The sequence below is a fragment of the Grus americana genome, chromosome 2 (assembly GCF_028858705.1).
Source record: "Grus americana isolate bGruAme1 chromosome 2, bGruAme1.mat, whole genome shotgun sequence".
NCBI lineage: Eukaryota > Metazoa > Chordata > Aves > Gruiformes > Gruidae > Grus > Grus americana.
In genome coordinates, this window is record NC_072853.1 from 30,049,284 (window position 1) to 30,061,420 (window position 12,137).

A 12,137-nucleotide genomic window follows, 5' to 3' on the forward strand; every position below is an offset into this window, starting at 1 on the left:
TATAATTAAATCTCAGTGACCAACACCATCTACAGATGAGTGATAGCAGAAAAGGAATTGAGGGGTCTCTGGCTCTTCCACCCTGCTGTAAGTGTGACAAACTGCAGTCAATTTGGTGCTGTAGCTCTCATAGGAGTGAAGGTACTTATCCTACATTATTCTAAAGGAACGGTGATGATTGACATCAGATCTGGTCAAAAGTCAGGATTTCTGTTCTGCAGGAAACACATTCTGTTTCAAAACAGTTCTTTAAAGAATTTATAAATTTTACTGATGGCTGCTAAATCCCCCCAAAATACATTCAAAAGCGTTCTGATTCTCAAAATGAAAAATATTACTATCTTTGCCCCGATTTACCAGGTTTATCTGTCCCTCCAGGACACCTAACTAGCCTAGAGGACAGGCAGGAAGCTGGGAGGCTTACATGTCACTAATAACCTTGTAACTTGGACTCAAACCCCAAATCTTCTCCTGCAGCAGGAGAGAGGCTACAAGTTGTGAGTGCCCGGGGTGAAGGTGGCTTTTTCGGGGCTCCTGGGCTGCCTGCCTTACAGCTCAGTTCTCCAGAGCTGTGGGCTGAAGCTTTTTAGCGTCTGGTGTCAGGTTTGGTTTCCAAAGTCTCAAAACTTATTGACATCAACCCTGAGTGTGTTTCAGTGCTAAACAGGGCGGTAATTTATCACGGCCATTCCAGACCATAGCAGCCAAGGCAGCGGCAGGCCTTCCTCGCCCCAACAGGGTGTTGAAGGCTTGACGCAAGGCTGGTTACTGAGGTCTTCAGACTCTCTGCTGGAGAACTACAAGTTAAAACCTGGCCAAGTCCAGCATACCTAATATTTCCAGCTGATCTATTAGTTTTGCTATCTTCGTTTCTCACATAGTTTGTATAGCAAGGTTCCCCAAGGACCGTAAGTTGTGCACCCTCCAAACAGCAATTTAATGACGTAGTGAAACACTGATACCATCTTAGTAACCTGGGTAGGAAATTGGTGAGGTGAAACTGTCTCTTTCAGGAGAAGTTTGCGGTGGTAACATTTTCCATTCTGATAAAACATAATTCCTGCTCAACAACAAAAATTTAACAGAAAATTGCAATCCCCCTATAACTGAGACTCACCTAAAAGCTGATATATTCCTAGGCATCCATGCCACAAGTTTTACAGGTTTTAACATTACTTGCACAATAGTATCTGAAGTTCCTGACGTCAGCTGTGGACATCTGCAAAGGCAGATATCAGTAGTTTCCTATTACTGAGAATAGTCTGTAAGAAAAACAGAAAAATGTCAACAGGTTCCATTTCTGCAACTTAGGATGACAAGGCAATGCTTACATAGTCTATGGTAAACCCTATTTTATATAGAAATAATTATGCCATGCGCTCAGTTCAAATGGTTACAAATATAGATAATATCACAACTATTTAACTACGCTGCAGTACTTGTCAACCATATGATCCTAAAAATACAATCCTGCTTTTAAGCATGTATGAGACAGAGTTTAAGCCAGGAAAAAATCCTGTATGTATTAGTTGAACTTAGCTTTAAAACAGAGTGTCAGATCATGGTATCTTACTACTGAAGAAAGAGGTGATTGTGTGTAAATATTCTTGAACTACAAGATAGGACCTGCTTCAGGAGAAAACTTTGGAAGTTGGACTTCAATCAAGCACTTAATCAGGTATCAGTCCCCAAGAAGATTGCCTTTACAATTCCCAGCAGTACCAAAATGGCTTGAGACCATTCCCAAAACTTCTGAAACTGGTAGGACTTAGTAGGCTTTGGACTTCCTTTTTTTTATTAATGAGAGCATTGCTAGTCATATTAATGTAATATTTAAGAATATATTGACCATCTTGTTTCACATTGATACTGTTATTTCTTTTCCACCACCAAAAGCTACTGAGATTGTCTATTTTTTAGTGAATGTCAAAATTAACGTTCTAAAATCTACTCATTGTCATAAATCATTGACATGGATTTTCAAAAACGCCAAGCGTCCATTGCTTTCTGTGTAGTCTGCACTTTTATACCATAATTATACTTGGGATTCTGAAGATTTAGTGTAAAGGTCTTTGGACAACATTTGAACAGTTAGAATGATGTATATTTTAATTTGGCATCTAACTCATATGTATCTTAATATATGTACTGAATCTAAAAGTAAACCGATTGCAAACCACACTGTTTCCTTATTGCAATCCTTTCTCTTATCACAGTTTCTCATGCCATTCTGAAATCATATGAAATCAATAAAGGTTGCTTAGAAAATATTACTGTCTTTACTGTTTAAGCAGGCATATAAAAGCCCAGATGTAAGTTAGAAATTCAGAAGAAAATCAAATCAGAGAACTTAACAGCTTTCATCAGTACCAGTAGTTTCTTTTTGAAGACGACTGCCTTGCAAGGAGAAAAAAATGGCAAGTTTGAACTGGAGTTATCAAGGCAACATTGGTAAAAGCTATCTTTAATAGAAAATCAGATTTATTTATAACGTATTTAATATTTCTTTCTTTTTCTTATAAAAATTCTTCAGAATTACATGGATTCTTAACATATCGAGTATCTGTATTATGTATACAAATGATTCCAAGGGAAAGTGTCAGGAATTCAGTATTGATACAGAATTTGAAGTAGAAAACTTCAAAAATTTGTTTGCTTTGCCTAGGACCTGACCATTGGCACAAGTTATACCCTATTGCCAACGGAGACCGTCAGTCTCCTATTGATATTAAAACCAAGGAAGTCAAAAAAGATGCATCTCTGGGGCTTCTCCAGATAACTTGGAAACCCTCTACATGCAAAGAGATTGTCAATGTTGGACATTCATTCCATGTGAATTTTGAGGATAAGGACAATCAATCAGGTTAGTAAAAAGGGGATCTGGAGAGGGGGGACGTAAGACTCTTTTCTTCTCTATTCTCTTCTTCTCTAATTTATGTAGAAAACAAGACTAGTTGCCTTTCAAGAGTATTTTTATAGGGTTGCTTGCTAATTTTGTTATACTAGTTGGTGACACCCTTTAAGCATCACAGAAGATCCAAATTATGTTCTTTAAAATTAGGACTTGTTGGCAAGTGTTCTTGTGCTAATGGTAATTTCCCAGTAGGAAACCTTCAGGATAATCACTGATTTGGGGAGGGGAAGGTAGGAGAGAGTTTCTAAATACAGTTACTCAATTGTGCTGGGGTTTTGTTGTGGGTTTTTTTTAATCAACATGGGGTGGGAGATTTATACTTACGTAAAGTGGCAGTATAACTCCATATGGAATCACTCGGGACTAGGTTCCTCCTCAGAGAGTCTTATTACCTTGATAGCAAAGGAGGAGATTTCTTTGTGCTGATGTGTAGTATTACAGATGCTGCAAGAACTCCAGGCACGTATTTCTAAGCATCATGCACAATTACAGGTGCCTGTCACCACACTGGTAATCAATACATATTTATGTGCTTGCAAGCAAGCAATTGATGGTAATGACCAATAAACAGTGTCAATAACATCCAAGTACACCTGTGGCATCTCATAATCTAAATTCAGAAAACATCAAGTACCTATAACTGTTACTTCTGTGAAGAAAGACACCTTTAAAATACTGTCATTAATAATACAAATTTTAGTGGGAAGTGAATTCCATGAGGTAGGACTGTTTCTTCTGCAGTTATTAAAATCCAGTTACTGTTTCTGGCTGGATTTCTGCATTACTTTTCCTTTTGTTTTCTCTCTGGAGTAGAAGGTGTATTCACATATATATTTCACCTGAATTTTGGAACTGTATCAGGGAGACATGCAGGTTTACTATAACCAATGCACCCATATACATACCTAGAATTAAAACCTTCAATAACTTTAGCTTAACTGCACAAACTGTTGTTGGGAGTTTTTCTCTCCAAATGTTTAAAAATTATCTAATATGAAAACATGTTAACATGGAGAAAACTGCTTGAACGTTATAAAATCTTTGAAATCTATAACTTGGCTGTCAGGAAGACTTTATTGATTGATATTTTTACCTTATTTCATGCATTTTGCAGTGCTGACCGGTGGACCTCTCACTGGAACGTATAGATTGCGGCAGTTTCATTTCCATTGGGGCCAAACCGATGAGCGAGGCTCAGAGCACACAGTGGATGGAACGAAATATGCCTCAGAGGTAGAGTCAATGAAAGAAAAGTCAAAGTCATCTTTTCAAAGTCTGGTCACATACATCATCCCTAGGAAAAAAAAATGCATACGTAGATAACTTTGGTAGTTATTTTATTTTGCAAAAGCGATAATCCCATCTCTGCCTGTGTGAAGTTGACTTTGCAAGAGCAAATGGGTTTTGTGGTCAGTACTTATTAATCTAAATTTAGATAATCTAAATCCATATTTAAATAACAAAATAGGGCTGAAAGGGGAAGGTACAAAAATAGGTAATGTCTGCTAAATGTTAATAAGTTAAGCTGTACAAGTATATTCATCTTAAAACTAAATCAGATGCTTTTTAGAGTCTGCTCACCCAATGCCCCATTACAATTGTAGCTGAAGCTCCTCACAGGTACAAGCATGCTGATCACTGTAAGGTGGGGTTTTTTTCTGGCTGTTCAAGAACAGCAAATAAGAAGGAAACCCAGAAGAAATTAATGAAGAGAAAGAGGTAAAAAAGTTATCTAGCAAGGGCCCCAGCAGCTGTCATGTACGCTAAATGTCTTCAGATAATGAAGTAAGGTCCATTTTACAAAAATTAAAAACCACCTCTAAAGTAACAGATTTTATTTGTTTTCCAGTGTCTTAGTGCCCTGCTAATAGTCATCAACATGCCAAAAAACAATTCATGTTCAATCCATGTAATGTTATCTTTGGCAGCTTTTTGGATTTTGCAAACATTACAACATGACAATCTAATGAGATGGATTATACATTTTAAATTTGGGCATTAGGAACACACAGCCAAAAGACTGTTCCTAATAGGAAATTTTCTGCTGTTGAGAATACTAAAGCTATCTCATTTGATACCACCAAGATAAGAAAGGGGTGTCCCTTTAGAATTGCTTTCTGCCGTAAAAAGATAGTGCACTTAAACTGTGTTTAAGCAGCACATGATTAAGTGTTTATTAGTTTGCTTTGAATCAATAGTTTAAAATATGTGGAAACAGTAAAGATGTGAAGTTGAAAAGACAGCAGTTCAGCTTTAAAAATACCAGGAATTTTTAAAAAATCTGATTTACATCAGAATTTTAAAATTATGTGCATTATATGGTAATTTCCATATTCTGTCTCTATATTTTAGAATCTCCTATTTTAAATAGTTTTGATATTTTCTGTGACCATGTTGCTGAAACATTATAGAAATAATCCTGAACTATCGCCATAGAGTTACGTAGTTGCTAAGGAATTGCTAAGCATATTCATAGGTGAGAAGGCATTTAAAGAAATTATTATTATTTTCAAGCTCTGTAAGTTTTTGGAAATTTGTATTTCACACGAAAAATAGCTCAAGATATGTTAAGCAACATACTAGGATGAACAAAAGTTCCTCAAAACTCTATTAAAGCAAATACTGTCAAACTGAAAGGTTGTTGAAATATCTATGTTGAATATAAACCATCCACAACTATGATGTTCATGGCCATACCATCAATCTTTTGCAATAAATGGGACTATTGTGAATAAATATTGCACCATGTGTAATAAAGCGCTTACACTTCTCAAAATGCTATTTAATGTGGTACATTTTTAAAGACATGGAAATACAGGCATGCACAGGAGACTGTTAGCAGTAGGGTTAGAAAAATATGTGTCCCTTGTAAGTTGTGATTTTCCACATCTCTGTTTACTTACCCCTAAATTGCTTTCAGGAATACGTGCAGTTCTGCCTACCCCAAGACAAAGCCTGAGCATGAGTCCTGACAGTGCCAGGGCAATTCAGCAGAACACCGTAAGTCAGCAGGAGTTCACAAAAACGTTCTCAGTTTCATGGTCAAACCCTAAGAGCGCAGAGTGGTGTTTCTAGCTATTTTACTCTAATTGCAGAATTTCTTTGTAATACAACCAGCAAAAATGATCCTGTCAATTGCTTTTTAGCTTCATCTTGTTCACTGGAATGCGGACAAGTATTCGAATGGAGCTGAGGCTCTTGACAAGCCGGATGGCTTGGCGATTGTCACTGTTTTCCTGAAGGTCAGTTACTGACATACTGAAAACACGTGCGTCTCTCTTCCCTTTCCTTATCAAAACTGCAGTCAGTGATGAGGACTAGGAAAAACTTTGTATTAAATCGGTGGAGGTGACTCTCTCTTATCCTGATTTAGCCCATATTGCCAACTTTGCCTGTGCTTCTACATGGCTGTTTTACCCAAATCCCCATTTTATCCACAGAGCCTTCGAGAAGAGCTATACTTTAAAGCACGGGCACTAGTGAGCTTGTGGTGTTTTATCCACTGTTTTAACAGGCAATGCTCGTACCTTTTGTGTTGGCTTTCCTCTCCATTTACAGCAATGTGAACTTTCACAGAAAGGCAGCTTGAATCGTGTATGCTATTACTGTCTATCAATCAGAAAAGAAAATTCTAAATCAGAACTCCAAGAAATCTTGAATCCATGCACATGACATATTTAGCCTTTCAAAAACCAACTGAGGCAGGAGAAAGAATTCCTTATTATTAAGGACTTTGTTATATTAAGAAAATATCATAAAATAATATTATATATTATTATATGCTGCTAAAATATAATTACTCATAGTTCACATTGCAAAAAGGATACCAGCAAAACCATCTCTCTGAATGCTTTCAAAGCAAATTTCAAGGATAAGCACATATGATCAAAGCAATTGTATACTTCTGAAACACAGATTATTTTCACACTACTTTTTGCATTAGTCTGCAACAACAGAAGCAAAATTTCCTGTTATTTCCTCAGAAGTTCTCAATTTTGTCTCATTCATAGTGGGTTTGCAAAGCTAAACTAAGCAACATTTATAAAGCATATTCTTATTCTTGATTCTGTTAGAATAAAACTATTGTTACTTATTTAGGAATTTTAAGTATTTTTTTTTTATTATTTACAGCTTGGCTTATTCAATGAAAACCTGAAAAGTGTCTTGAAGGCCTTGGATTCAGTAAAGACTAAGGGAAACACCATGACAGCCTGATCATGATAATATACAGAGTAGTTAAATTAAAATCTACGCAGTCTCTCATCTGACTTTAGAGTAATGCAGGGGTTCAGCTGAAGGAGGCTGTTGAACAACTGTGGGAGCTGAACGTATGATCCTGGACATGATTTTATGGGATCCCATAAAATATTTTGTATTGTTGGGGCTCCACCCTGTAGATAGCTATGGGCTTTTTGTGTAAAAGTAAGAGTACACAGTTCCTGATTCCCACCTAATCCTACGCTTCCGTGCATCTGTCTGACTATTTTAAATTACCCCTGATGTCCATCACCAGCACAGCTTCACAATAACTTTATTAAAGGAGGGGAAAAAAGGGAAAAGAGATAACACTAGAACTGTACTTTTCTTAAGCTGTCTTGTAAAGCAGTGACTATTCCCACTAAGCATCTCATAAAGACACAAGATAAGCAGAGAGAGAATCTGAACATCTGAATTTTAGTGGAGCATGTTAAAAATACAATACAGCATCTCCCACAGGATTTTAAAAAGGAATGTACGCTTTCACCCTGAACTTGCAAACATTATCAACATGTGTGAATCCTCCCTTTAGCCTCAACAGACAGCTGAAAATTAATTACACACTGAAGTGTTTTGCTTGTTCAGGAACACAGAGTTCAGTATAAAAAAAACCCAAAACCAAACACAACCCTTCAGTGAGTGACAATTGAATTCTTTGGCATCTGATACCATTTGGGGGGGAAGTTGGTTTTTGTTTGGGGTTTTTTGAGTAACACTGCTCATGGTCAATGGTGCCAGCCTAGATGTATCTCAGTGTCAACACCAGGGCGAGCAGCTCACCTATGAGAAAACACTAATCTCTTCAAATTACCTCCTCTGATTTAGGAACACACTCCCTTGTAGCCTGAGATGTAAATCCTACCTTACTCATGGGTTTCATTAGCCCAGCATATCTTCCACAGGGTAAGCAAGCTCCTTTTTCTGATTTTGATCCTTCAAGCCTACTGCCTAAATCCATGGATTACTGGACCTACAACGGCTCTCTGGCTCATCCTTCCCTCCATGAGAGTGTCATCTGGATTATCCTTAAAGAGCCAATTACTATCAGCTCAGAGCAGGTACGGTATGACAAGGAACAAGAGCCTTCTTATCTTTTAGCTTCAGGGACATTATCACTTTACATTGTATTGCTGCATTTTATTAGGCTTATTTGTCCCATTTTTACCGTAAAATGAGTACTACCTTTACACAAATTATTGCTCTTAATAAACACTTACGATTCTGCCTCAGCTGAGTTAGGCTACTCACATCTTACAAAGCCTTGTGGGAATTGAGATAAGATGACTTCAGATTGGTGGAGTTGCTGCCATTCCTTCAGGAAAGGTGATTTGCTTATTTAAACTTCTTTGCAATGCTGTGCCTCCCAAAGCAGCAGTCAGGCAGAAGGCTGACATCTTCATTCCTACAAGACTCCCCAAAAGAAATTCGTATTCTCATCAAATCTCAGCCAAAGACCTGCCTGAGCAGGAAGTTTTGTAATGTGCCACAAGATCAAATAGCCAGAGAATAGTTCTCCATTCAGTGCTATCATGGAGTGGTTAGGAGCTGTACCAACTGCTTTATTATTGCATTATTTCCTAATAATGTCTGTAGGACAAGCTAAATGTCCCTCACTGGCCTTATTGAGGTAAGTATTCTTTCTGTTCTAAACTCTTATGAAACTGTCTTATGCAGTTAAATTATTGCCACCTGTCCTTCCAAAGGTGTTTGAATTAATATCTTTCCAGGTAAGGCTACTTTGAATCTTTGAAAATAAGAAATAAATTTGGTATTATGAAGATCCTTAATATTTGTTCAAGGTGTAATTAACTGGCTATTCAATGGATAAGGGACAGAAATTAAATACAAATAGGTTGACATAAAAAGCAATGTTTCAACAAAGTTAAATTAGTTCTACAGCATTGTATTTACTTTCACAATTGGTGAGATTTTTAATTTATCAAACCTCAGGTTTTTTACACAGGTGACAACACAATGGTACCAGCAGTGTCTGAAAGTTTCTATGATAGTTGGATATAAGGGTGAATAGGATATTCAAAGACGGTTGTTCATTCCAGTACTTCTGTGGCAGCATAAATCCTGACTCACCACTGGATTAATTCAATATTATGAAGCTTAATTTCTTTAAAAAATAGAAAGTTAGAGGAGAAGTATAACTATTTCTCAATGACATGCAATATAAAAGTGAAAAGCTAAATATATCTCTTCCTTCCTCACCCCATTTAGCTGGCTCGATTCCGCACAATCCTGTCTTCTGCTGAAGGGGAAGCACCTTGTCCCATACTGAGCAATTACCGGCAACCCCAACTGCTGAAAGGCAGAGTGGTCAGAGACTAATTCCAGACAACCAAAGCAAATCTGGAGCATGGTCTGCTCATCAAGAGCAATACATCCAAACAAAGACTATGGAAAAATGTACCAAAAATATGAGAACATGCCTGTGTTCTTAGCTGCAATATCCCTGTCCTGCCAGAAGCTGTTGTTATTCTCTATGGCATTCGGCTGGTGCTTTTACTGGAATTAATCTATATTCTTTTTGTGGTAGGCAACTAATCTGTTTTAATGCATGAATTTTAACAGTGAAATGTACTTAAAAATTTTTAATGAATCTTCACATTCCTTCTGATGTACTAAATAAACAGTGGTGATAAGAAGCAATTCAGAGTGAAATTAGTCAGTACTCAGCTTCCCATAAGGAGAGTTTATGCTACAGTATGAGATGTCTGTTGGTTTTTGCAATGAAATTGCTACTGCTAATGGCAATTACTAATGGGTTATTGTTGATTTGGCTAATAACAATGATTTCTTTTTCTAGTTTAGCTGATATACACCTGATTAGAATTAAATTAATAAAGGAAGCTCTTTGAAATGAAAGTGCTATGCTATCAGTGTTTTAAACCAATTTCTGTGATAATTGCTGTTTTATTTCACTTGCAGTTCTAATAAAGAATTATTAGACATATGCCCATGGAAAAATAAAGCACCTTGGTCTGGCTGTACATTTAAGTGACACACTTACAGCACCAGTTTCTTGGGCAGAGCAGTACTCAGCTTTGCAAATGGCTCCAGCAGTGACAACGGATTTAATAGCCAGCAGTGGCAAAGGTCTGAAGAAGATAAAGTCACTCTACAAGGAACAACATAAAGCATTAGAACAGAAATGAGATTTCCAGTTGACCTCATTATGTAACTTAAATGTTATTTGACTGAAATGACAAAGTACCTTCATTGAATTACACAGGTGACTATTATCGGTTTTGCAGCACATGTTGCTACAGATATAGTTTCTTCTATAACATTTGCATGCCTTTGACTATACAGTAAAAGCAGTGCTGTAAACATTTATAGTTCCTCACACTTCCTCTATAAAGTACAGAAAAATTTCAAATCCATGTTCCAAACATATTCAAAAGCTGAATTGCTTTAAGTGCAAAATACCACCTCTGCTGCAGTCAGGTGCAGTCAGTGGGACATACTCCTAGGTCCACCTAGGTCCAACAACTGGATCAATAAAGCCTTGATCTGTGACTCGCCACCATAATGTAGTGGCAACAATCATCATACCAGAACATACGAAATGAATAACTAATTACTTGCCTCAATCAAATTATATAGTACCTGGTTGGATTGTGTACCCTTGCTGCCTTGTGCCATTAGCCTGTAAAGCACGATGACAGAAGTCAGAACTCTCACTTAATTTGATACAATGCATTTGTAAGAAACACAATAAAATCATTCCAAGACCTTTCTTTATTCCATTCCAAAACAGGTGTCACATTTATGGCTAACTTTCTGTATGAAATAGGTTTTGAGATATCACAAGCAATTTACACCTGAAAAAAATGGAGAGGTCATTTAATCTTATTCTCCTAGCGTGAAGCTAAAGGAAAAATTGTTAATTGAAAGTGCAGAAGAGTGAGCACAAACTGCAGATAAGCACATGCAGCTAAAATGTAATAATTCAGCTCAGTCTTAGACCTCCACCTTTATGAACAAGAATCTCCCTCTTATCAGAAAAGCTTCTTTTCCTAATAATATCAATCCCTGATGCAGAGTCATGAACAAAATGGGAGCTCACCCATGGGCATGGGAATGAGGAGCTCAGTATTGAAAAGCAATTTCCACTTTGGTGATAATTAAAAAGCAGACAAGTCAACATTCAGTCAGATATTCCTGCTGTCCTCATCAGCAACACCTATTCCTATTACCTTATTAAGGAAAGCTAGTAAAATGCCTCTTTCTGTTCATAAACTTACAAAAAGAATTACAAAGAGGCCAATAATTCCCTCAGGTAATTGATACCTTCTTAATGAAACCGCAACACTTGTCTCTGCCTTAGTGCAACAACTGCATCATCCCTTTAACTGCCGTGACCAGGAAGATAATAATTTTCCCTCTTCTCAGTTCTCTAGAAAAAAATCTGATGGTGCCTGTGGGAAAAGTGAGAACAGAGACACAGCTATATCACTTCAATTCATTTCAGAGGAGGCATCTTCCTTCTGACGGCAAAAAAAATATTAAACTTCACAAAGAGATCACAACAGGCACACAATTGGGAAATGGGAACAAATCTGTTAGGCAGAACAACAGCTTCCTGTACAAAGCTCTGTCATTCAGAGTCTCTTAAAAAAGCTAACCAGCGTCCTGAGCTATATCTTGTAATTTCTCAGATTTAGAGTGGGCCTGAGTTGTAGAGCTGTGGGTTCAATCATTTGGAGACCTCTGCATGTGTGCACACGGCTGACAAGAAGTGGGCAGCTGGATCTACTGGTTTGTCTCAAGTTCGTCTCCAACATAAATGACTTCACCCTGCTTCTTTTTGTGTAACTCCTTTGGAAAATCATTTTAATAAAATACAAGTGAAAATATTAAGTAGGAAAAACTGAAAATCAAATGGACCTGATTATGACAATGAAGAAAATGAATAAGCAATTCATGATCTAGAAAATGGTAAGACAAAGGCAAT

At 37.2% G+C, this 12,137-nt stretch overlaps 1 protein-coding gene and 1 long non-coding RNA gene across 5 annotated transcripts in view; one reads left to right on the plus strand and one right to left on the minus strand.

Moving 5' to 3' along the window:
• Positions 1-4,140, minus strand: part of LOC129202794 (uncharacterized) — a 24,019-nt gene extending 19,879 nt beyond the window's left edge. For all 4 annotated transcript variants that reach the window (XR_008575833.1, XR_008575834.1, XR_008575831.1 and 1 more), the window contains exons 1-3: positions 4,008-4,140; positions 3,239-3,306; positions 1,118-1,262 (exon numbers count right to left, since the gene is read on the minus strand). This is a non-coding gene — a long non-coding RNA (uncharacterized LOC129202794). The remainder of the gene's footprint in view (positions 1-1,117; positions 1,263-3,238; positions 3,307-4,007) is intronic.
• On the plus strand, positions 1,261-10,850 carry CA1 (carbonic anhydrase 1). Its single transcript, XM_054816335.1, has 7 exons — positions 1,261-2,451; positions 2,666-2,863; positions 4,029-4,147; positions 6,061-6,156; positions 7,046-7,106; positions 8,072-8,229; positions 9,398-10,850. Exons 1-7 carry the CDS (start codon positions 2,415-2,417, stop codon positions 9,506-9,508), a joined length of 780 nt encoding a protein of 259 aa, XP_054672310.1. The 5' UTR covers positions 1,261-2,414; the 3' UTR covers positions 9,509-10,850.
• The last annotated feature ends 1,287 nt before the right edge of the window (positions 10,851-12,137 follow it).

Excerpts from the sequence above, each read along its gene's own strand:
- CA1 (XM_054816335.1), top strand. The coding sequence starts at position 2,415 with ATGGCAAGTTTGAACTGGAGTTATCAAGGCAACATTG. Across the intron at positions 7,107-8,071 it reads CTTGGATTCAGTAAAGACTA|AGGGTAAGCAAGCTCCTTTT; the intron begins AGGGAAACACCA and ends CATATCTTCCAC. Across the intron at positions 8,230-9,397 it reads TTACTATCAGCTCAGAGCAG|CTGGCTCGATTCCGCACAAT; the intron begins GTACGGTATGAC and ends CACCCCATTTAG.